This window comes from Saimiri boliviensis, chromosome 9, assembly GCF_048565385.1.
Source record: "Saimiri boliviensis isolate mSaiBol1 chromosome 9, mSaiBol1.pri, whole genome shotgun sequence".
Taxonomy (NCBI): Eukaryota; Metazoa; Chordata; class Mammalia; order Primates; family Cebidae; genus Saimiri; species Saimiri boliviensis.
In genome coordinates, this window is record NC_133457.1 from 42503801 (window position 1) to 42530935 (window position 27135).

General features: G+C 41.1%; 1 protein-coding gene across 5 annotated transcripts in view; it reads right to left on the reverse strand.

Annotated features, from left to right (window-relative positions):
- Window positions 1–27135, reverse strand: part of NEK10 (NIMA related kinase 10) — a 237027-nt gene that overhangs the window by 181012 nt on the left and 28880 nt on the right. For all 5 annotated transcript variants that reach the window (XM_074405757.1, XM_074405756.1, XM_039480208.2 and 2 more), the window contains one exon: window positions 6898–6982. In XM_074405757.1, coding sequence (XP_074261858.1) covers window positions 6898–6982 — 85 coding nt within the window. The remainder of the gene's footprint in view (window positions 1–6897; window positions 6983–27135) is intronic.

Consider the following 27135-nt stretch of genomic DNA (forward strand, 5'->3'; position numbering starts at 1 on the left):
TAAGACAGAATGAGGTAAGTGTTAAAAGTAAATTATACACGCAGTGTTACAAGGGGCCAGAACAGAGACACCTCATTCCTGCCAAGAGGACTAACAGACACCTCACGTGGGTGGTGGTCTCTAAATGGGGCCTGGAAGGATGGATGGATTTGCTTAGTGAAGATCGGGAACAGGTGAAAATAAAGGAGATTCCAGCAAAGAGAACAGGAGGCTCAAAGGTGAATAGAAATTGTGCAGACGAAACATCAAGACATGCTGTAACTCTGAGAGACGCAGTTCCTTAATGCCATGGAGAGCCTTACTGGAAAAAAATGTTAGAAAACAGGGTGGATTCACACTGTGGGAGGACTTAGATGTGAGCCCGAATTTGAACGTTTTCATGCAGACCATGATACGCAGTGAAAATGTGTGAGCAAGGGACTGGCCAGAATCAGCTGTGGGGACTTGCTCCTAGTCATAGTATGAACTGGAGGCTGGAAGGGTATCACCTGGAGCTCAGCTGACGGTCAGTGACAGCAAGAATAAGAATAGAGAGAAAGGGGTAGTATTTGAAGCTATATGATCAACTGAATATGAAGAAAGATCGCAAGAAAAGAAGCAAGGTCGAAGACGTCAGTCTATTTGAGTGGGCGTGACTGGGAGCAACGTCATAATTAACTAACACAGGGAAAGAGAAAGGAATAGACTAGGATAGAGGAGAAGACTCTATTTTTGGACATGTTGCCCTGCTGATGGGAGGCCCAGGTGAAAAACGTACAACAGGTCACGGAAAGTGAGGTGAGGGCAAAAGATTAAAACCTGGGAGCCATTCACATGAAGGAGATTCATCTGAAGCTTGGGAGTAGAAAGACATCAGAGAAGAGAATAACGTTTAAATGGTCATGGTAATGTTATGTTTAAATGTTTGCCATGACAAGAAATTTATTCAGGCCAGGCACAGTGGCTCACACCTGTAATCCCAGTACTTTGGGAGGTCGAGGCGGGCAGATCACCTGAGGTCGGGAGTTTGAGACAAGGCCGACACACACGGAAAAACCCTGTCTCTCCTAAAAAATACAAAATTAGCCAGGCATGGTGGCACATGCCTGTAATCTCAGCTACTCGGGAGGCAGGAGAATCACTTGAATCTGGGAGGCAGAGGTTGCAGGGAGCTGAGATCGCACCATTGAACTCCAGCCTGGGCAACAAGAGTGAAACTCCACCTCAAAAAAAAAATGTATTCAATAATTTTGATGATATGGGACTAAGTCAATGTTTCCCAAACCATGAGATCTGGATGGAATTAGGCATTCTAAAAAAAAAAAAAAAAAGAAAAGAAAGAAAGAGTTTCATAATCCAATCAGCTTGGGGAATGTTAAGTAAAACAAATTTAACAAATTCTCTATCAGGACTCTTTGGAACTGCTGTGCACTGTAAGTCTCTAAAAGAAAAACTAGCATGCAGCTTTTCCTAAACATCCCTGCCAAAGCACAGTTCATCTCCCAGAACATGTATTACTCCTGTGGAATAAAGTTTGAAAAGTGCTGCTATAAAGTAGACGCATGAGAAAGACGCTTACTCCCTTTTAGAGAATTTTGTCATTACGTTATGTACTCAAGAATTTAACCTTCAGGTACGAAATGAACACCTTCCCTCCACGCTCCTGTGGAAGGTGGAGCAAGGCCAGGAGATCGCTCACAGGCCCCGGCCTTCTTTGCATTTCCTTTCCTTCTACCAACAGGACTGTACTAACCCGAGAGTGTAAACTAAAGAAAACCATGACTACAAGGTATGTATACACAGGGGCTTAACAGTTCTGAAAAGCAAATAGGACTGCAAGCTTAGATTACAGCAACGCGTCCTGTGTGCCCTTTCAGCCCTCAGCATCTTTCCCTGTCACAGGCCAGAAGGTCATAAAACTGGTTTCTATATTTCTGAGCCTAATGACCTGGAGAAAGTCCCCTAGTGAATCTGAACTTCAGTTCGATCTGTAAAATGTGAACAAGGTCCTTGCTAAGCTTACCCTCTGAATTGTTCCTTTTTTAAAAAAACAGAGCCAATAATACAAGACTGGTAAAAAGTATGTTTTTAAAAATGGAGCACATTATGCCAGTATATTTTTATTACAGCCAAAACTGTCATTTCTGTTTAGGTGCTCTCATCCTAAACCTATGTGGCAACTAAATGAATGAAAGATGAACATCCTGCATATCCTTTAACACTGAATCACTGCCATGACCATTTACTCCTCCGTTCAAAAATCATCAGTGGCTCCACAAAGCTTATTCCTCGGTTATGATTTTCATGCCCCTCTGTGGACTGGCCTTTACCTATCTTTCTAGGTTTGGAACAGTAACCACTCTTCTAAAAGGTTTGGTATACTCCATTTGTAGGCGGATGAGAATAAAGGAAATAGATGCTTCTAAAGTTTTCTACCCTCAGTCTGACAAAATAGGGTGCCGTTAAAAGAATCAGGAATTGATTCCAAAAGTTCAAGGATGAGGGGAAGAACATTTTAAAGTTACTGAGTATAATATGCTACAATAGTTATTCTCAAAATTTTGGTCTCAAACCCCTTTACACTCTTAAAAATTACTGAGAACCGGCCAGGCACGGTGGCTCAAGCCTGTAATCCCAGCACTTTGGGAGGCCGAGGCGGGTGGATCACGAGGTCAAGAGATGGAGACCATCCTGGCCAACATGGTGAAACCCCATCTCTACTAAAAATACCAAAAAAAAAATTAGCTGGGCGTGGTGGCGTGCGCCTGTAGTCCCAGCTACTCAGGAGGCTGAGGCAGGAGAATTGCTTGAACCCAGGAGGCGGAGGTTGCAGTGAGCCGAGATCGTGCCATTGCACTCCAGCCTGGGTAACAAGAGCAAAACTCCGTCTCAAAAAAAAAAAAAGAAAGAAAGAGAGTATCGGTTTGTATTTATTGCATCAGATATTAAAAGTGAGAGATTTTTAAAACACAAGAATGCACCAGTATATATGTTCCATCAGCTTCCAGAGTTATGAGAGGTTGTATAGCTTAGGGAAAATTCCACTGCACGTGTGCGCGAGAGAGTGAAAAGACAAATAACATCATTTAGAATCATTTAGCATCCTGTTGAAGATAGTTTTGATCTTGTGGAACCCCTGAAAGGGTTTCAGAGACCTGTAATCAGTAGCCGGGACCATACATTGAGAACCACTATGCTACCATGTCACTGACGTGGTTGTCTAACATGTCTCTGGAAACTTGGGACTTAAACAGGAAAGTGTGAGGTTGAAGATATGAACTTGTGAACAAACAACAACAACAACAAAAAGATAGTTGAAGCCAAGAGCTTGGAAGATATGGGAGAAGACAATAAAGGAAAAAAAAAAAAAAAAAAAAAACTTTGAGGAAGGGTATTTATGAAGACAAGATTAAGAACAGAACATGTAAATAATACCCAAAAATACTGAATAAAAGCTAGAGGTTCTCAGGATCGCTACAGGCAAAGAAGAAACATGGTAAAGTGTGTCTCCTGCTAAAAACACATGGAGAATGTGAGCCTGAGAGAAGACTACTCAATCCAACGATGTTTATTATTGTTTCTAACATAATTGCCATTCAGGATCTTTTAGGGTTTTCTCTTTATCTTTGATAAGCAACGTGCTCTGGCTTTGCTATAATGAATCGAGGTGAATGTTTATCTTTATCCTGCTTAGGACTCCAACTGCAACTAAAATCTCAATACATGTCCTTCCTTTAATTCTAAAAAACTCTAAACAATTCTATCTTCAAAATGGCTTCTCTGCATTCCTTCCAGTCTTTCCTTGCTGGAACATTCACTAAACATATAATGGAAACTCTGTAGCGGCAGGCAGGATCCATTGAACAAGCCTTGTGTTTGCAACCTCTGAATCGAGGAATGAGGACTGAAGCGTGGCACAGTGTGGTCTCTTTAAATGGTTTCCAGGGGGAACCTTGTACCCAGTATTCAACAGGCAAGTTGTGCAATCCATCAGTCCTGGGGCAAGGGAACTGGATTCAAGAGACATAGCCTGACCTTTCCAGAAATACAGGATGAAAGGAGGATGAAGACTTGAAGGAATGGCTGAGTCAAGAGAAGAACATTTTTATGATAAGAGAAAATAGAAAGACAGCAGGTAGAAGGGTAAGACTTGGCCAGGAGGAGGAATATTACTCTCGAAATATGACGGAAGTAGAGGTGCAGGATAACCCAAATATTTCAAACAACGAGCAGAAAATAAGACAGCTCCCACTGGGATGTAAAACAGAGGATGATACAGTTTGATGAGAACAACAGCGGCAGGAGAGGGTTTGGGTGAGAAAGGTGAAGATGGTTTGAAGAGTTGCCATGGACCCTGCAATACTGAATGAACAAGAGAGGAAAGGAACAAATACCCATGACAAAGGCATGCTGAGAGTCACTGGCGTTAAGTCGTAAGTTGTACTAAACCCCAGCATAGCTTTGTGACTACAGCCAACAATTCTTGGCACCTCAAGATATTAAACACTGCCTGAGCACGTGGTCGTCTGTGTGGAGAGAGTGCCAGGGAGGACAGACTCAGAGATAATTCCCTTCTATGGAAAGGCTGGCCAGCAGGACAATATTTGTTTAATGTGTGTCTTGGTCGCAAAATCTCATAAACAAAGTCATCTCTGAATTCTTTCCTTCAGAGGGCAATACAATCAACCCTGTTCCAATCCACCCAGAACAAGACTAAGAAAGGCAGGACTTTAGATGGGAGATCAGCAGAGTACGACACCCTTATCAACTGTTTTTCTGAACAAACAGAACATCTCTAGGGCAAATATTTGCTAGTTCTAGTCAGATTAACTGGACCTTCCTCCTGGAAAACTTTATTAATATTACGCATACAATGTTTTCATCCAAACTGAGATGTATTGGGGAATAAAAGAGAGTGCTATTAATAATTAGGTAGCAACAGTGAGCACATAACAAGACTGATCCAGGCAAAACGAAACATATGGCCCATCCTTACTTACGCACAACCCCAACAAAATTGCAAAAAGCAGCTCAGAAATGTATGGAACACACAGTTCTGTACGGTTGGTCACAGGAAAATAAGGATGCTTACCTACCCAGAAAACTGTGAGCAACCAGGACAGAAAGCCATCTCAAGGATGCCCTGGTTCACATATCCTAAGGGTTGTGGATAGCTAAACTGCAATAGCACAAGGCCAGTTTAGAATACAGTATGAGGAAGAGGACCATTCTCCTCAGGGAAGGATGTGTAATGCCCATGAATCTTACAAGAGTCCAATCAGAGCAGGCTCTGTACCTGGTTGGTACCAAAACGCTTTCTTAAATGCCAAGTTTGGAAAAGATGGTTACTTTTCCAAACTTGGCACTTCAAGGAAACACATTCTGACTCAAATAAGAATTCATCAATAAAATCAAGTTCAAAATTAAAAGTGTGAGCTTCCTAGCAGCTTATGAGGACAGGGCATAAAAAGAGATACTTTTTATGTAAAAAAAAAAATGTGTTAAGCAAGCTTTTCTTTAGAGCCTTACTGCTAAAGCACGATGTCTTTGCTACTCAAAGTATGGGCCGTGAACTAGTAGCAATAGCATTCCTATGAAACTTGTTAGAAATGAAGAATCTTGGGCCCCAGTTTATACCTACTGAATCAGGATCTGCATGTACAGGATGTCCAGGTAATTCCTATGCACATTAGAGATGCACTAAAAACAGAGGCCAGGTGCAGTTGCTCCTGCCTATAATCTCAGCACTTTGGGAGGCTGAGTGGGAAGATCACCTGAGGTCAGGAGTTCGAGACCAGCCTGGCCAACATGATAAAACCCCATCTCTACTAAAAATAGAAAATTTAGCCGGGCATGGTAGTGTACTCCTGTAATCCTAGCTACTTGGGAGACTAAGGCAGGAGAATCACTTGAACCCGGGAGGTGGAGGTTGCAGTGAGCTGAGATCACACCAGTGCATTTCATCCTGGGCAACAAAGTGAAACTCTATCTCAAAAAAAAAAAAAAAAAAAAAAAAAAACAGAGGCAGCAGCATATTAAATTAACTACTGAAACTACTGAAAGAAGGAAAAGATTCTTTTGTTTGTTTTTGAGATGGAATCTCACTCTGTCACCCAGGCTGGAGTGCAGTGGCCCCATCTTGGCTCACTACAACCTCCACCTCCCAGGTTTAAGCCATTGCCCTTCCTCGGCCTCCCGAGTAGCTGGGACTACAGGTGCACACTCCCGTGTCCAGCTAAGCTTTTTGTATTTTTAGTAGAGACAGGGGTTTCACCATGTTGGCCAGGCTGGTCTCAAACTCCTGACCTCAGGTGATCCACCCACCTCAGCCTTGCAGTGTGCTAGGATTATAGGCCTGAGGAACCTCACCCAGCCAGGAAAAGATTCTTGAACTCAGTACCCTCCTCTGAGACAAGTAAGACACTCCTTGCTCTCCTCTAACTCAAATTTGATGCTGCAGGTTGGGAAGGGATTGACCCTGGAGCAGATAGTAAAGCTGCAGGCCGGGGCTTTCCACTGGCTGCCTCTCAGCAACATGAGCAGGCTGCTACTCATCACTGCTGACTCTGACCTAGGGAGCGGCTTGGCCTTGAACATGTTTGAAGATGTGGCCAAGTGCATACCTCCTTGAACAGTAAATGGTTTAAAATGCCAGGTCACAATCAAACCATAGACCAAAAGTTCAATCCACTTAATCCCATAAGTAATACAACAGAAATATACAAACTTTTGTCTCCATTAAAGCCCTCCTCTCCAATCTTTTCAAACTTTACATGCAATATTCCCCATATATGGAAGCTATTGAGTTGTGAGAGAGAAAACAAAAAGTAAACATGGACTACTTCAAAGAAAAGCCCACTCGTTTTTTTCTTTCGTCTTTATAACAAGTAAAAAAAATAAATTACTTTTTCAACCAACCTGATAGCATGGATCCCTCATTAGTAGCCTCAGACAGATTAACACTCTCAGAAAATGAATAGATGGGGCTCGATTAACCCACTCCCTGAAAAAAGAAAACAACAGAACATGTTCATGTTTAAAAGTGCAGTGTGACAATTCATAAAAATGCAAGGCTATGAAGGAGTATAATGAACACGAGCAGCACTTAGTTTTTTTGCCCTGGGGACTGGTATTTGGTACTTGAACACTTGATCGATTTTAATTCAAAACACATTTAAACCATTTTTATCAGTGTGGAGGAGAGGCCCCCCAAACTTACATGGTTCTTGCCACCACCCTTACTGACCCAGTCATATTTCATAGTAACCTAAGATCAAAAGAAATAGCTAAATGTTCCAAAATTTAGGAAGGTCCAACTTAGTAAGAATGTATCTCCTAACAACTTGGTACCCACTGGAAAAAAATAATACATTACATCAAAAGATGATGTTCATAACCACACTTATTTATTAATGGGGGTGTATGTATTAGTGGACACAAACCAACTTCTCAAGCCTGGGAATCAGTTTAGACTTCACCCTTCTTGTTTTCTCTTCCCCCTGACTTTCATAAAGTACTTGTTTTGTTTTGTTTTGTTTTGTTTTTTATCATCGCAACCACTGAAAATACAGCTTCTGAAAGATATGCTATCAGCTAAAGGAAGGGAGGGTGACCTAACACTGAAATCACAAACTGCCTTCAGTTCTTCATGCTATATCTGATGGATGTTGAGTAGCACTGAGGGGGCTTTTGGTGTTTTTTTTTTAGAAAATTGAAAATATCTTACGATGTCTCCTGAGAGTTCTCGGCAGCCCTGGGGCAGTTTGGTGCTCGGTTTGGGAAACACCATGATAAAGTATTTTTATTAGATTAGTTTCCCCGGAAGCAGACCCTGAGATGAAGATGAAGTGTGTGCAAATTAATGATTGAAAATGCTCTCAGGAGAGCCCAGTAAGACAGTGGGAGGAACAGGAAGGGGAAGAGGAGAAATCCAAGCGAGGGTGTGGCATCAGGCAAAATCTCCCCCAAATCGATCCCACAGTGGGGCTCTGGAATTAAGTTACCCCTGAGAGTTGTCCCGTACTGAGGCAAGGGTACTCGCTTTTCTATACTACTGAAGCTGTTGCCATTGGCCAAGAGCTGCAGGAGGGACTGATGGAACATTCCCAGACACTACCACTGGCTCTCTGTGCCTGCAGGCAAGGCGGACTCAAGGCACCTGAGGGTGGTTGGTGCAAGTGTTGCTGGACAGGAAGGGGTCAAAACCGAAAGGGTGAGGACGGGAGAATTCCGGGCAAAACACCAACACCACGCTACAGTTCCACAGTGAAACTCGGCAGAACCCTTTGAAATCGAAGTCACAGTCACTGGAGAAGTCATATGATGACAGAAACTGAAGGGGTATTTACCACAGGTCTGTTCAGAGGGGGAACAAAAGCAAAAACTGGATGTTTGCTTTGAATGTTGGATATAGCCAGTATCCAAAATACCATCATCAGACTTCTAAAGATCGACTTAACTTAAAAGTATCACTTCAACAGCATTGAATGCTACAAGTATTCGCTCCACTAATTTTGAGAGGCTTTCAAAGTATGTTTCTTTAGCAAAGAATGATTTAGTTGCATCCTTTCACAGGTCTTTAAAATAAGGGCAACTGCAATTTTGCAATGTTGTTGAAAGAAGCCAGACACTAATCCAATTCAGAGGTGGTCACGGGGTGTTGCACCCAGTAGCCACTCAGATATGCACTGATGACCAATTCTCTGATTTAAACCAGTGTTTTAAAGGATTGGTCTCAGTTTATGTACCTCTCACTTAGATTTAAAACTAACAGAGCTCATCAGTCCAGACAGAATCCCTCCACTGGCATGCCTCTATGAGCTCAGAAGCTGTGGTTAGCTTAGAAGTAGGAAGTTGGGGTAGGGATAGTCTGTGCTCTTTGGTGACACCCACATCCTTCCTGACCTGCTGGGCCACTGTGAACAATTTCTCTTTTGTTGCTCAGCTGTCCCACATCCAGTTATAGTTAGTAGTAAATGTAGTCAAGCCTTTCAATCAGCTCTCAATGTTGCTTCACAGGCTATAGAATGTGCACAGTGCAAGGTGCATTTCACATCAGTTGTTGAGGATACTTGTAACCAAGGAGTTGGAGCAACGGAGCCCAGACTGAAACCAGAACCTGTGGCTTCCTGACTCTCAGTGTGATAGTTAGGATGTCTGAAACTGACTTGATGAACTCCCCCTCAGGCCTGATGCTTCCAGTCATCTAGGTGACCAGACAGAAACCCTTGGTGGTGTCCTTGCCTCCTCTATTTCCCTCACACTCTTTGCCAATTCCTTAGCAAATACTGCCTGCTCTACCTTTAAAGTATCTGTCTCCACAACCTGGCCACTTCTCACTATCTCCTCCACCCCGATCTGGGCTCAAGCCACCATCATCTTTTGCTTGAGCCATTGCAAAAGCCTCCCACCTGGCATCTTTGCTTCCAGCTTTGCCCCCTCCTTTGCTCTCTCACATCTGCCAAGATGATTCTTTACAAATACAAGTCCATTCATGTCACTCCTTGGCCCAAACTCTCAAACAGACCCCATCTCGTTCAGCGTAAAAACCAACGTCCGTACCATGACTCCCAGGCCCTCCAGGGCCTGGCCTCCCCGGTATACCTCTGTCCTTATCTCTTTCCACTGTCCCTTGTTCACTCCCTCCCAGCCATGCTGATCCTCTCATTTCATGGCTGGGCCAAGGTCCAGTGCCTAAGGTGCTTCCCACGAAACCCTTCTGTGGCTTTTCAACACTGGAAACTCATAAAGAATTTCAAAGATGTTCTCCGTGACATGAGGCCAGTCACCTGCGGTTGTTCTAACCACAGTGTATGTTGTGGTGCAGAAGTGGCCAGCGCAGCCCAGACTGACCTCCTGAGGTGAGGAAGGGAGGCTGAGCACTGTCATGCACCGGAACTTGGAAACAGAAGGTGGTCCCAGCCAGGTGACACTTGCTCACACTGCCCACCGAGCTAGTTCCATGGTGGTGCTTAGTGCACATGTTAGCAAAAGCCTAAAGCCCAAAGCATTTTCTATTTCAGACTCAGCTAAGAAAAAGTGAGGGATATCATGGAAGCTATTCTAGCCTGAAATCCACGTAATTTCCCCCACATCTCCCGCCTCCACAGCTGACCTGGTTGTGTACCCAACAAAAAGAAAGATCTGCCCCTTGTCAAACAGCAATTACTTGAGCTGCGGACCCAAGCCACCTATTGCCTGGCCTGTCCCATGTTGATCCTTGACCTCTGGGTACAGTTCAGCTTTGTCTCCTCTATGATCCTGAGAAATCTAACTCTGCCCCCAAACCTGCATATCTCAAACCTGAGTGAAGAAGACCCACCTTCCTCAGAATAAGATGAACATCTGTAGTGGCTGCCATTAGAAGTGCTTCTCCCCACCCCACTCCACCCATACTCCATCCCAAGCCACTCACCATTCCTTCCACCTACAAAGACTGACCTCATGGGAAGGAGGCTGATAGGTAGGCTCCTCCCAAAGCCTTGTATTCCTGAGTGCTCATTACAGATTACAGTCCCCCAGCAAGGCCTGGCTCTGTGCAGAGATGTTGAGTAAGACGTGCAAAGAACATCTCTCGCTGAGAACTGCTCTTCTTCCATTACCAAGACTCCTGGCTCCTGGCAGCTGTGCTGCCCACCACAGTTGCCATGAACACCTCAGCCCCTCCTCTGGCCCAAGCACCTTGTCAGTGACCCCTTTTTGCCAAGGGAACAAAGCCCAGTTTCTTCTGAAACTAGGGTCAGGATTCAACCAATCCTGAAACTGCCAGCCAGGCAGAATTATCCGAGGCCACATTAGTAAGTGTACTACAGTTCATCCTGACTTCAGATCGGACATACCGGCATTGGGAAAAATAAACCAAATCTGAAATACATTTTGAATTCAAAATCATCATCTATGGGGCATTTATTAAAAATATGGTTATTCTGGCTGGGCACGGTGTCTCACACCTGTAATCCCAGCACCGTGGGAGGCCGAGGTGGGCAGATGACCAGAGGTCGTGAGATCGAGAACAGGCTGGCTAGTATGGTGAAACTCCGTCTCTACTAAAAATACAAAATTAGCCAGGCATGATGGCGCATGCCTGTAATCCCAGCTACTCAGGAGGCTGAAGCAGGAGAATCGCTAGAACCCCGGAGCAGGATCACACCATTGCACTCCAGCCTGGGCAAGGAAAACGAAATTCTGGCAAAAAAAGAAAGAGAAAAAAAAAAACAAAACTATGTGTATATATACATATATGTATGTATATTGTTTTATATATATATATATATATATATAAATGGGGTTAGCTAAAGACAGCATGTAGCCTGAAGTGCAGGGCAAAGATACTACATCCCAAAGATTTAAAGGAAATAATGATCAGGTTGCAACAGCTGCTAGCAACCTAGTGATGTTGAATGCTAATTACTTTTCATTATTTAAAAGAAAAGTCATGGGACATTTTAAGAGATGATTCATGCTACAAATATGTGTTCACTTGGTGTTTTTACTCTTAGCCATACACAATCTTCATGAGGACATTTCATGACTTTTCCAGTGACTTTTCATATTAATATAAATATAAAAAGTTTGTTTCCTTCCCACCTCCCAGGAAAAAGTATAGAACAAAAATTCCGGAAGAGTTTTTTTTTTTAATAAAGAAGTGTACATAAATGAAGAGCTCCAGAAAAATCTCAGAGTTGAAAGTTCTGTTCCAACCAAATGGCATTTTTGTTTTGTTTTGCAATTTGGGAACTGAAGCCCAAAGCTATTAATATTTCTACGTGGCCTCTGCTGCCGTAAATGTAAATAGAATTCCTGGTGGCTGAGTTCTCTGGCTTCTCGTCTCTTTGCGCTGACCTCTGAAAGAGCAGTTGTTCCTTCCTTGGCTCTCAGCCCTTAACCCACTGCAAGGACGGGTGCATGGGATGAAGTGCTGGTGTTCAAGGGGAATTGCATGCTCTGTAAGACTATATATATATATATATATATATATATATATATATATATATATCCATTTGCCAAAAGCTGGAGGACTAGGAAACACACAGCTTAGTGCAACTGGAGAATTTCAGTGAATAATAGTGACAGATTGTAAAGATGGGCATCTTTATTTTACTGACTCAGTAATTGCAGCCTGGAAGAGCTGAGCGTCTGCTCAGTACACAGCTGCACAGTTAGTAACAGAGCCAGGTGCCAGACTCCCTTCCAGTGCTCCTGCCATCCCTCTCCTCCACCTAGGTCTATACAAGGGATGGATGAAGAGAAAGTGACTCCACAGATACGTTTCATATGGGAACAGGCACGTTCAGCAGAGTGGCACGGGGGCAGCCCTGAAAAGCCTGTCTGTCTGCAAAGATAGTATTTCTCTAGAGGCCATGTCTCAATATAGCAGCCACACAGAGAGGCAAATTCATAAGAGGGCAAATATTTGTCTCCCTTGTGACTGAACTTACGCCACTGTTTTCACAGGACTATTAATACATGGCAGCGTGACCAGCTCCTGCTGCCCCTGTCCATGACCACCTGCCATTCTGCTGTCAGCATCAGGTGCCACGTTCTGCCATGAAAATAAAGAGAAGGAAAAGCACTGGAGACACAATATTTGAAAGGGGAAAGAGTAGTTGGGGTTTCAGCTTCTTGCACAGTTAAGAGAAACCAACATGTGACGTGAGGGTTCTAAGCAAAACATCAGTCATGAAGCTGTGCTGTTACAATGAAGCAGGGGTAACTGAACCCAGGCACCGACGCAAAAGGCAGAGGTGGCAGTGCTGACCGCCATTTGTAGCACACTCTGTCTCTTCTTTTGTTTGTTTGTTTGTTTGTTTGTTTGTTTGTTTGTTTGTTTTGAGATGGAGTTTCGCTCTTGTTACCCAGGCTGGAGTGCAATGGCTTAGTCTCGGCTCACCGCAACCTCCGCCTCCTGGGTTCCAGCGATTCTCCTGCCTCACAGCTCTTTTCACATTGTAGTACTGTTTTCACTAACACGTAAGATAAACCAAAAGAACCTGCCATCTTTGACTCAGTGTTTAAAAATGGAGGAATTCAAGCCTGTTTCAGAATAAATATCACCTCAAATTCATAAGACAGAGTCCTATGTTTTTGGAGAGTTGCAAAAGTAAAATTCACATCAATGAAAAACTTGAAAAACAAAAAAAAAAACAAGAATATATGTGAAGAAATTCATCCTAAATGATTATTTAGGGAATTCTCACTGACTTACTTTACTATTCTTAACAGGTCTTTGTTCTTTCTCTGTGTCCCTTACGAAATCTAGTGTGGAATGTGCACCCAATCAGAAGCCCATCAAATGGATCATGTTGGCCTCTAAAATTAGGATATAAATGGGCATTCTTAGAAGTCTTTCTTTACACAATTAATGAAAATTTCAGAATGTTTTCAAATATTTAATATATGCTCATCACCTGTGATAACTGCAAGTACTGTTACAAGCCCAGGAGTACAGCAGACGACAAACCCATGCACTTGTACTCATGAACTTATATTCTGATCACAAAAACAAGTGAAAATGCGTATCAGGTGGTGGCCGGTGGAGAATAATCAAGGTTAAGCATTTATTGAGTACTGGGTGTGCTATTTTAAGACAAGTCAGAGAACAGTTCTTTGATAAGATTAGCATAAGAATGCTTTGAGGGATTGAGCCATATGCATGTGTAGGTCAGAACAGCAGAGTAGTTAAATACATAGTCCCTGAGGTGGGAATATTATAATCTGCAAAGAATAGCAAGGAAACAAGTAGGGCTGGAGCAGAGTGAGCAAAGATAGAGGAATAGGGGTTGAGGTGAGAGAGATAGCAGAAGCCAGAGCTTTAAGGGCTGTGTAAAATAAGAACAGGGCCTTTAGACTTTTTATTCAGGGAAGTCACTGGAAGGCTCTGGGCAGAGGATTGACATAATCTGACTGAGATTTTGAATGGATCCTTCTAAATGCAGTGTTGAGAACAGAGTATAAAGAGCCAAGCATCAAAAGCATCAAAAGCAGGGAGCCCTGTTAGCCTAGTGCAATGGTCCAAGCAAGAAATGATGGCAGTTTGGACTAGCTGATGGAGAACCCTAAAACTGGGGCATTCTCTCATACTGAGTGAGAAATATCAAAGTACTATTTTAAACATGTTAACTTTGAGATGCTTAAAGAAGGAAGAGCCCACAAATCAATATGTATAACAAAAGATTAATTTTCAGCAAAAGAGAGTGATATGGTTTGGCCATGTCCCCACTCAAATCCCATATTGAATTCCCACATGTTGGGGGAGGGACCTGGTAGGAGGTAATTAAATCATGAGGGCAGGTCTTTCCTGTGCTACTCTCATAATAGTGAATAAGTCTCATGAGATCTGATGGTTTTAAAAACGGGAGTTTCCCTGCACAAGCACTCTTTGCCTGCTGCCATCCATGTAAGACGTGACTTGCTCCTCCTTGCCTTCCACCATGATTCTGAGGCTGCCCCAGCCACATGGAACTGTAAGTCCATTAAACTTTTTTCCTGCGTAAATTACCCAGTCTCGAGTATGTCTTTATTAGCAACATGAAAGGGGGCTTAGAAGACCCCATTTCTTAAAGCAAAGCAGAGAGGAAAATTTAGGAAAGGGCAGGTTTCACAAGGCTGTTTAGGAAGTGGTTGATTTTTAGCTGTGGAAATGCAATTCCTGGAATGTGACTATCAGTTACTGCCTGGCTCTCAGAAACTTGTGTACTGAGAAGAAACTGTCATTTATCAATTTGGCCAGGTTTAAAACTGGTTCTGGTGGTTACCTGTAGCCAAGGAACAACCAGTTCTTTCCTGGGAAGGTAGGAACATTTTCATTGCATGCCTATTGACAACCAAGTCAATGAGCTACACAAGCAGTAGTAAATAGCAGTAAATAGCAAGTCTGGTGACCAAAGTGACACTTTCCCTCATGCACTTAAAACAAATTTTAAATGTGCATTGATTAGTAAAGAACAAGGGAATCACTGAGGCATAAAACAAAAGAGACCAGTCAAGGAAGGCTTTGTCTCAGGACCTTGGACTTTGACTCATCTCCCACATCTGTCAAATGAAGCTGAAGAATGTTTTCTTCAAAGTCCATTCTACCTCTACAATTTCGTGACTTTTTTGGTATATGTAGCCATCCCTTGGTATCCTCAGGAGTTCTGGCATCCCCATGGCTACCAAAATCCACATACACACTTTCTCTCATATACTATAAATCATCTTAGATTACTCATAATACCTAATATGATGTAAATGCTATGTAAACATTTTATTGTTGTGTTTTTTATCGTTTTTCCTCAATACTTTTTTAATTTGCAGTTGGTTAAATCTGATGACACGGAACCCTTGGATGCCAAGGGTTGACTCTGTGTGTGTATGTGTGTGTGTGTGTGTGTGTGTGTGTGTGTGTGTGTGTGTATACATTTACCTAAAATACCCCAGATAACACTGCATGAGAAATAGAGTAAAAGAGAGGCAAAAAGACACGTTTATATTCTCAATGATCCAGCTGTTTAAAAAGTTCCACTCTGGGTAAAAGCAGAAGGAAGTTTTGTATGTGCATAATAATCTATAAAATCAGTGAAGGAATAAAACCATAAAATTGTTAAAAGATTTAAAAGAAATACAGCAAAAATTAATGTAGCTATTTCTAAGGGTGGTATAAATAGCAAATTTTCATGTTTTTATAAGTTTCTGTGTTTTCCAAAATTTTAAAAGCAATCAAAATAATTGAATGCAAAGAAATTCCAAAAGAACAATATTAGCCTCAATGTTCCCCGAAAAACCAGTGTCAGTGGCTTGAGCAGGGGATAAAAGACCTGCAAAAAGGTGAGGACAGAGTGCCTCAGGCAGAGGACTAGCATGGTCAAAGGATCAGAGGTGACAGAAAGAATAACTTTCAAAGGAACAGAAATTTCACTCTGACCTCAATAAGTCCAGGAGAGAAACTGGACAGCATAAAGAGATAAGGCCAAGAAGGAAAAAGATCTCAAAGACCTCTGTGAACCAGCTAAGGATTGGGCCATTAGAAGATTTTTTTAGTACATAAAGATACAAACATGGCTGGGCACAGTTGCTCACGCCTGTAATATCAGCACCTTGGGAGACCAAGGCAGGCGGATCACCTGAAATCAGAAGTTCAAGACCAGCCTGACCAACATGGCAAAACCCTGTCTTTACTAAAAAACACAAAAATTGGCCGGGCATGGTGGTATGCACCTGTAATCCCAGCTACTCAGGAGGCTGAGGCAGAAGAATCGCTTAAACCCAGGAGGCAGAGGCTGCAGTGAGTTGAGATCAGGCCACTGCACTCCAGCCTGGGTGCATCTCCAGAAAAAAAGACACAAACCTCAGACTTTTGCAGCCTTAATGAAACTTTATCTACACTCAGTTTATGGCGCTGACTTGAAGCTCTGTCTCTGAGGAAGTTCTCAACTATCTGGCAGACTTTACCAAAGTGACCAGACTTCTTTTCTCTTAGGCAATAAAGAAACTTCAAAGGCCTCTACTGGCCTCTGTACTGACTGAAGAGATAAATTCATAGAAAAGGCATCTTTTCATTAGCTTCATCTATTTCAAGAACTTATTCATAACACTGAAGAGATACCCCCTGCATCCTAACTTCTGGTCCTCTCATCTCACCTCCCTCTGTGACGGGGTCTGGATAGTCAGTACTGAGGGCCAGGTAAAGATTGAAAGGAAAAGAGTCACTTGCTTCATGATCTAGGCCCGGAGTGGACATGGATAACAAATTCTCTGATAGCTAAACAAATAACTATATTACTCCTCTTGGTTATAAGTATCTGTGATGTTCTCAGAATACTTTTTATGGTAATTTCTAGTAACATTGTGATGTTTTCTCCTAATTCAAGAAGTTTTCTCTTATACGTAGTGCAAGCATACTTCTCATCTAGACTCCTTACAGACTCATTTCCAAAATTCTTCACATTTGTAGCAGGTATGCCAGGAAACTGGTGTATAAAACAATAAGGATACTAACTCATTCTTTTTAGAAAAGTAAATTAATTTTTTGACAAATAAGGTCATACTAAATGGTTTCTTCCAACTCATTCCAAATACAATGAGCAACTGGGACAAGCTTACCTCTAGTCACAGGCAAGGGAAGAGGTATATCCTGGTTATTCTAGAACAATAGTACCAGAACAAGGCTAGTTAAGTAAACCCACTTAAATAACACCAAATGTTGTATTAAAGAGCAGAAGGAAAGATTGAAACATCATCTTAAAAAATAAATTATGAAACCAAGACATATTTTGTTTTACGTTTAATAACATTTAAGTTATACTGCGACATTGTCCGGGTAAATAGAACAAAGTAACAATAAATTCTGCTGACATTTTTGGCACACTTTTTCTGAAAAAATAATCATGTAACATGATCCAACATTTGTTCTTTAATTTTCGATTTTGCAAGAAAAAGAGGTTCATTTTTGTGAATATATTTTTCCCAAAGTCCTCTCCTATTCTTTGTTTCTCAAAGCATACTCTCATCATCTTCCTTGCTAACGCTCTCTTCCTTCATTGTCAGGTGGCCTATTTCTGCCTGAGCCTGATTTGTCATATTCCACCAGCTCAGCTTCATCACTTTCAATAACTTCATAAAATTCTACATCTTTAGCAAGATTTGCAAGTCTGTTTCACAAATCAATAATATATGCCTCGTAATATGGAATCTTCACACCAGCAAGGAATGGACTAATAAAGAGGAATCCCAAAGAAGCAGCTTTACACAAGACATATCTGAATAGAGGTCAATTTCATAAGAGGTCAATTAATTAGAGAATATGATAATGTTTTTATAACTTTTACTTCCTGTCACAGCTCATAACAACCTGGTCTTGGATACCAAGCACCCTTTGTACTTTCCTGTTCAGGCAGATGAGATGGAAATGGAATCAAACTTTTTATGGTTTACTACTACAGACAAATGATATCATGACAGAAGGGAAAAAACACTGGAATAAAAAAAAAAAAAAAGATTGGAAGACCAAAATTTGTTTCCATATCCTGCCATACACTGAGATTAGTTACCAGGAGTAACAGTTCAAGAGAGCTGACTAGGGGCATTTTGTACTTGCTTCCTCTGCTAAGAAGAAACAAAATAGTGAGTAGATAATTATGCCTCAAATAGGTCACCCAAAAGAGAATACTGCAATTCAATAGACAAGTGGCAGGCAATACCTAAGGTAAAGAAGGAGAAGGAAGTGAGGCAGCCTGCTCAGCCAAGATCAGCTGGGATTCAAGAGAGACTACAATACATAGAAAGGGTGAGTGAGAGACCCTCAGAGGATCACATTATCACCATGGACTCCTGCAATCCTAGTCATGGGAGAGCACCTTGACCCAGAGCCATGCACAGTGGCTCACGCCTGTAACCCCAACACTTTGGGAGGCTGAGGCAGGTAGATTACTTGAGGTCAGGAGATCGAGACCAGTCTGGCCAACATGGTAAAAACCTGTCTCTACTAAAAATACAGAAATTAGGTGGGTATGGTGGCAGGCACCTGTTATCCTAGCTACTCACAAGGCTTAGGCAGGAGAATCACTCAAACTTTGGAGGTGGAGATTGCAGTGAGATGAGATCGCACAATTGCACTCCAGCCTGGGCAACAAGAGCAAAACTCTGTCTTAAAAAAAAAAAAAAAAAAAGAATGTTGTCTTCAATAGACTCTTGCAGCCCAGCAGCACTGGAACTGAGGTGCAAGAGAAGCCTGAGCTGCTGCCTGCAGGGCTTAGGCACAAGCAACCGTGGGCTACCACATCTAGATAGGAGGCATGATCAAGGCACAGGCTGCCACCAGGGCTGACCAAGGCACCATTCTAGAGTCCCACCCCCAAGAGAGGGTACACTATCCTGGAGGCCAGCAGTGCTGGGACAGAGGTGCAAGAGAACAGCTGGCTGTTTACCCTGGGGCTTAGGGACAAGCAGTCATGGGCTACCATACCTGGGGCTGAGGCAGAAGTGGCACACATACTTACCATCTGCTGGCCTAGGCTGCCATCACTAAAAACAACATCACCTCCCACCACCACCACCCAGTGGCATTCTGCCAATGGCCTAGACCCTATTCCTGCCTACCATGGCCAACACCTGTACACATAACTGTGGGTCCCTGAGGACCAGCCTGCCTAGCCCAGCTTCACCCTCCCCTCCATGCAAGAGCATATAGTCCAGGGACCAGGGGATTGCCCAACCTAGTGTACCACCATTGACACCTAAACTCTCCTCCCAAGGGCCTGAAGTTGAGCCCACTCACCAAGTCACTACAACCACAGCTGGCACCTACGAGCATGTGCTGCCTACAGGTCTGGAAACTAGTCTGCCCAGCCCATTGCAGCTACCACCAACACCAGCACACACCACTTGGGACCCAGAGGGTAGTCCTACAACTGCACTATCATCACTCATCCCACACCAGCTTCCCAGGGGCATGAGAATCCTTCTACCTGTCCAGCCCATGGTTGCCACTACTGGCATCCAAGTAAGCCACCTGGAGTCCCAAGAATAGACCCACCTGGACCTGCTAACACTGGTGCAAGAGTATGCCATCCAGGTCCCCAGGATAGGCATGCTATCCCACTGCTACCTCACCTGAAGACTAAAGACTAGCCTACCTGGTGTGCCAGTCTCCAGCAAAACTACACCACAGCCTCCAGGAATAACTACACACTAAGCCACTGAGGAAATCTCAGATACCGCTGACACTGTTTACAGAGAAAGAAATCATACAGATACTGCGCAACTGTACTCACCCAAAATCAAAGCCAAAGTACCCTACCCAACCAACATTATAGATTCATGCTTAGGAAAAAGTCCTCCCATATAAAAGCCAATTTTAAAAATTAGATGTGCAGATATCAATGTAAGGACACAGGAAACATGAAAAAACAAGGGAATACAATACCTCCAAAGGAGAGCAATGTTTATTCAACAATAGATCCTAATCAAAAATAAATTCACAAAATCATGCAAAAAGAATTCAAATTTTTGTTTCAAAATAAGTTCAGTGAGATACAATAAAAGTCCAAAAAATATATAAATAAATCAGAAAAACAATTCAGGATACAAATTAGAGATTTACCAAAAAGAACCAAAGAGAAATTCTGGAAATAAAGAATTCATTGAATAAATACAAAATACATTCAAAGCCTCAACAACAGACTAGATCAATGATAAATTTTAATAGCAAAGGGATCAATCTAGCAAGAGGAAATAATAATTCTAAATATTTGTGCAACTAACACTATAGCACGCAAATTCATAAAGCAAATATTACTAGATAAAAAGAGATAGACTCATATAATAACAGTGAGAGACCTTAACACCCCCACTCCCAACAGTAAACAGGGTCTAGACAGAAAATCAACAAACGAACATTGGATTTAAACTGGACATTAGACCAAACGAACATAACAGACATTAACAGAACATTTTATCCAAGAACTCAACAACTGCAGAATACAGTTCTTCTCCTCAGTATATAGACCAGTCTCCAGGATAGACCATGTCAGGCTACAAAATAAGTCTCAACACATTTTTTAAAAGTAAAATCATATTAAGTATCTTCTCAGAGTAGAATGGAATAAAACTAAAAATCAGTAACAAGAGGAACTTTGGAAACTATATAAATACATGGAAATTAAACATTTGCTCCTGAATGACCACTGGGTCAATAAAGAAATTAAAATGTAAATCGAAAAATTTATTGAAACAAATCAAAGTGGAAACACAACATACCAAAACCTATAGGACACAGCAAATGCTGTACTAAGAAGGAAGTTTAGGCTGGGTGAGGTGGCACACACCTGTAATCCTGGTACTTTAGGAGGCTGAGGCAGGCAGATTACCGGAGGTCAGGAGTTCAAGACCAGCCTGACCAACATGGTGAAACCCCATCTCTACTAAAAATACAAAAATTAGCTGGGCATGGTGGTACACACCTGTTATCCCAGCTACTCAGGTCAAGGCATGAGAATCACTTGAACCCAGGAGGTGAGGTGGAGGTTGCAGTGAGCAGAGATCATGCCACTGCGCTCCAGCCTGGCAAAAGAGCGAGACTCTGTCTCAAAAAAAAAAAAAAGAAGAAGAAGAAGAAAGTTTATAGCCATAAAATGCTTACATCAAAAAAGTAGAAAGATTTTTAAACAATCTAACAATGCACTTCAAGAAACTAGCAAAGCAAGAACAAACCAAACCTCAAATTAGCAGAAGGAAAGAAATTAAAAAGATCAGAGCAGAATTAAACAAAATAGAGACTAAAAAACAATACTTAAAGCATCAATGAAACAAAAAGTTGGTTCTTCAAACAGATAAACAGGATTGTTGAACCACTAGTTAGACTAACAAAGAGAGAAAGACCCAAACTAAAATCAGAAATGAAAAAGGAGACAATGCAACTGACAACACAAAAATATAAAAGATCACCAGAGATCATCATGAACAATTATATGCTAACAAACTGAAAAACCCAGAGGAAATGCATAAATTCCTGAAAATCACAACTTCCCAAGGTAAAAGCAAGACGAAATAATATTTAAAAAAAAAAAAAAAAACAGACCATTACTGAGTACCAAGATTAAATAAGTAATAAAAACTTTCCCAAAAGTGAAAAGCTGAGAACTGGTGGATTCACTGCTGAATTCTACCAAACGTATAAAGAAGAACTGATACTGATCATCCTAAAACTGTTCCAAAAAATTGAAGAGAAGGGAATTATCTCTAACTCATTGTATGAGGCCAGCATTACCCTAAAAGCAAAACGAGACAAGGACAGAACAAAACAAATGAAAACTACAGAACAGTATCCCTAATGAACATAGATGTAAAAATCCTCCATAAAGTACTAGCAAACCAAATTCAACAGCATAACAGAAAGATAATACACTGCAATCAAGTGGGATTTATGCCAGGGAAACAAGGTGGCTTAGCATGCACAAGTCAATAAATGTGATATATCACATCAACAGAATGAAGGATAAACAACATACAATCATCTCAATAGATGCAGAAAAGCATTTTATAAAATCCAGTATCCAATTAAAAACTCTCAACAAACTAGGCATCGAAGGAACATATCTCAACATAATAGAGTCCATACATCAGATTATCAGCTTCGGCTAACATCATACTGAAGGTTTTTCCTCGAAGAACTGGAGCATGATAAGAATGTCTACTTTCACCACTCAAATTCAACATAGTACTGGAAGTCCTAGCCAGAACAATAAGTCAAGACAAAAAAAAATAATAAAAGGCATTCAAATTGGAAAAAAAAAAAAAAAAGAAGAAGAAGAAGATGTATCACTTTGCAGATGACAGGATCTTATATTTAGAAAAACCAAAGACTCAGGTATGATAAATTTAGTAAAATTGCAGGAAACAAAATCAACATACAAAAAGATCGGTAGCATTTTTAAACACCAACAGTGAAATAGCTGAAAAAAAAAAATCAAGAAGACAATCCCATTTTCAATAGCTACCAAAAAAAATAAAATACCTAGAAAAATGTGACCAAGGAGGTAAAAAGATTTCTACAAGGAAAACTGCAAAACACTGATTAAATAAACTAAGGGGGACACAAACAAAGGAAAAATATTTCATGCTCATGGATCAGAATTAATGTCATTAAAATGACCATACTCCCAAAGCAATATACAGATTTAATGCAGTCCCTATCAAAAGACCAATGTGATTTTTCACAGAAATAGAAAATCCTAACATTCATATGAAACATAAAAAGAACCAGAAGAGCCAAAGCAAACCTGAGCAAAAGAACAAAGCAGGAGCCATCACATCACCTGACTTTAAAATATATTACAAGACCATAGTAACCAAAACAGCATGATATTGATACAAAACCAAACATATAGACCGATAGAACAGAATAGAGAACTCCAAAACAAATCCACATATTTACAGCCAACTGATGTTTGACAAAGGCACCAAGAACATTCACCATGAAAAGGATGCCCTCTTCAATAGATGGTGCTGAAGAAATTGTATACCAGTATGCAGAATAATGAAACTGGATCCCTATCTCTCTCTCACCATATATAAAAATCAAAACAAGATGGATTAAAGACTTAAACATTAAGACCCAAAACTATGAAACTATTAGATGAAAACATAAAGAAAACACTTGTATGAAACATAGGAAGGCACTTCAGGACTTTGGTCTAGGCAAAGATTTTATGGCTAAGACCTCAAAAGCACAGACATTAAAACAAAAATAGACATATGGAACTATATTAAATTAAAAACTTCTGCACAGCAAAGGAAACAATCAAGAGAGTGAAGAGAAAACCTGTTAAACAGGAGAAAATATTTGAAAACTATTCATCAACAAGTGACTAATGTCTAAAATATACGAGGAATTCAAACAATTCAATAGCAAAAAATAAACGCATAATCCCATTAAAAAGTAGGCAAAGTTGCTTATTCACTCTGATGATAGTTTCTTTTGCTGTGCAGAAGCTCTTTAATTTAATTAGATCCTATTTGTCAATTTTGGCTTTTGTTGCAATTGCTTTTGGTGTTTTAGTCAGGAAGTCTTTGCCCATGTCTATAATGGGAGAAAATTTTTGCAATCTACCCATCTGACAAAGGTATAATATCCCGAATCTACAAGAAACTTATACAAATTTACAAGAAAAAAACAAACAACCCTATCAAAAAGTGGGTGAAGTATATGAACAGACACTTCTCAAAAAAATACATTTATGCAGCCAACCAACATATAAAAAGGAGCTTATCATCACTGGTCATTAGAGAAATGCAAATCAAAACCACAATGAAGGCTGGGCACAGTGGCTTGCCTGTAATCCCAGCACTCTGGGAGGCTGAGGCAGGCAGACTACGGGGGGTCAGGAGTTCGAGACCAGCTTGCCCAACATGGTGAAACCCCATCACTACCAAAAATACAAAAATTAGCCAGGCATGATGGTGCATGCCTGTAGTCTCAGCTACTTGGAAGGCTGAGGCAGAATTGCTTGAACCCAGGAGGTGAAGTTTGCAGTGAGCTGAGATCATGCCACTGCACTCCAGCCTGGGTGACAAAGCAAGACTCCATCTCAAAAAAAAAAAAAAACCACCACACAATGAGATGCCATCTCACGCCAGTTTAGAATAGCAATGATTAAAACGTCAGAAAACAACAGATGCTGGAGAGGCTGTAGAGAAATAGGAACACCATTACACTGTTGGTGGGAATGTAAATTAGGTCAACCGTTGTGGAAGACAGTGTGGCAATTCCTCAAGGATCTAGAATCAGAAGTACCATTTGACCCAGTAACCCCATGAATGGTTATACACCCAAAGGATTATAAATCATTCTACTATAAAGACACATACATACATATGTTTATTGCAGCACTATTTACAATAGCAAAGACTTGGAACCAACCCAAATGCTTATCAATGATAGACTGGATAAAGAAGGTGTGGCACATATTCACCATGGAATACTATGCAGCCATAATAAAGAATAAGTTCATGTCCTTTACAGGGACATGGAAGAAGCTGGAAGCCATCATTCTCAGCAAACGAACACAGGAACAGAAAAGCAAACACCATATGTTCTCACTCATACATGGGAACTGAACAATGTGAACACATGGACACAGGGAGGGGAACATCACACAGTGGGGCCTGTTGGGGGATGGGTGGCAAGCGGAGGGAGAGCATTAGGACAAATACCTAATACATGTGGGACTTAAAACCTAGATGATGGGTTGACAGGTGCAGCAAACCCCCATGGCACACGTACACCTATGTAATAAACCTGCACGTTCTGCACACGTATACCAGAACTAAAATAAGTGGGCAAAGAACATGCATTGACAATCCTCAAAAGAAGACATACAACTCAGCCGGGCGTGGTGGCTCAAGCCTGTAATCCCAGCACTTTGGGAGCCCGAGGCGGGTGGATCACGAGGTCAAGAGATCAAGACCATCCTGGTCAACAAGGTGAAACCCCGTCTCTACTAAAAATACAAAAAAGTTAGCTGGGCATGGTGGCGCGTGCCTGTAATCCCAGCTACTCAGGAGGCTGAGGCAGGAGAATTGCCTGAACCCAGGAGGCGGAGGTTGCGGTGAGCCGAGATCGTGCCATTGCACTCCAGCCTGGGTAACAAGAGCAAAACTCCGTCTCAAAAAAAAAAAAAAAAAGAAGAAGAAGACATACAAATAGCCAACAAGTATATGAAAAAAAAGTTCAACATCACTAATCATCAGACAAATACAAATCAAAACTACAGTGAGATATCATGTTTCCCCAGTTTAAACAACTATGATTAAAAGACAAAAAAACTAACAGACGCTGATGAGGATGTGGAGAACAGGGAACTCATACACTGTTGGTGGGAATGCAAATTAGCACAACTGCTGTGGAAAACATTATGATGGTTTCTCCAAAAAGTAGAAATAAAACCATTTGATCCAGCAATTCTGCTATTGGGTATCTATCCAAAGAAAAAGAAATCAGTATAGCAAAGGGATACTTGCACTCACGTGTTTATTGTGGCACTGTTCACAATAGCAAAGATATGGAATCAACCTTAGTGTCCACCAACAAACAAGTGAATTTTTAAAATGTAGTATACATACAAAATGAAACATTATTTGGCCATAAAAAAGAAAAAAAGTAACATCATTTGTGGCAACATGGATGAAACTGGGGGACATCATGTTATGTGAAACAATCCAGGCATAGAAAGACAAATATTATATGGTCTCACTCATATATGGAAGCTAAAAAAGTCAGTCTCATAAAGATAGAGAGTAGAGTAATAGATACTATAGTCCTTGAAGGGTGGGTGAATGCAAGGCTGGATTAAAGACAGGTAGGTTAATGGGTACAAAGGTATTGTTAGATGAAAGGTATGAGTTCCATCATTTGACAGCAGTGTCAAGTGACTATATTTAACAATGATGTACTGTCTATTTCAAAGTAGCTAGAAGAGAGTTCCCAACACATAGAAATGAGAAATCCTCAAAGTGATGGACACCTCAAATACCCTGACTCCATCATTACACATTCTATGTATGTAACAAAATACCCACATGTACCATAAATATGTAAAATATTATATAGTAGTATATTATAAATAAATACTATTATAAAAGTTTTGTTTTTTTTTTAAGACTAGTTACCATTGTGTAACTAGGAGCAACCTAGGTGCAGGGATGATACGTTCCCTTGTCCTTTGAGATTTACTGTGAGGTATTTGCAGTGTTACCTTATCTGACTCTGGATTAACAAGTCTTTTCCAGTTTCAGATGCCATCTGGCAATTTCATTCTGAGAATGGGATAGTAATCACAAATCAATCTTAGGAAAAGAAACAGAAAGGTGGTGTCCACAAGCGTGATTTAGGGAAAGGCTGCAAGTGAGGAGAGTAACATAGAGGAGGAACATTACCACCAATTGGGTAGAAATTGAGAAATGAGTTGAAAGGGGTCACACTTCACAAATGAAACTAAATTCCCAATAAGTCATATTTTCAGGGCAAAATTGAGTAGCATAACACATTGAATGTACGTGTCTTATCTACAACCATAATTGGACTAAGGACACAAATTCCCGCCTGCCCCCTACCCTTCAATCTCATGCAGCCTTTAACTGTGTTAATACACATTGTATATATTTAGTACATTTTCCCTTATTGGGTAATTGTCTTGCTGATCAGGGTAGAATTTGAGTCACCAGGGAGAAAAGGACCACATGTCCTATTAATTTTTTTTTTATTTTCACCCTCTCATTCTTCTTCACCACTTACTTCCTCCCTTCCTTACACATAGTAGATGCTTACCAGTTTGTTTATCAAATTGAATCTAAGCCTTCAACCCAACACTAAATCTGATGTTTGCAAAGAAAGGGGATAACAAGCCATACCAGAACATATCCTGAGGTGTAATTCTTCTATATGGCTAAAGTTAAAGGGGAAGAAAAAAAAGAGGGGTGATCCTGGTTATTTTAGCAAGGTTATATGGGGTAAGGCACAATGGAAGACCTTTATATTTAAGCCATCTTTTACCCAATGCTTTTAGAATAGAACTGAACATAATCTGTCAGCAGCCACAGGATGACATAAAAGGATGCCCTTGACGTTCAACATTCCTAAATTCCATCTCGTACTATGAGAGCAAAGAGATCCACAATAATCTC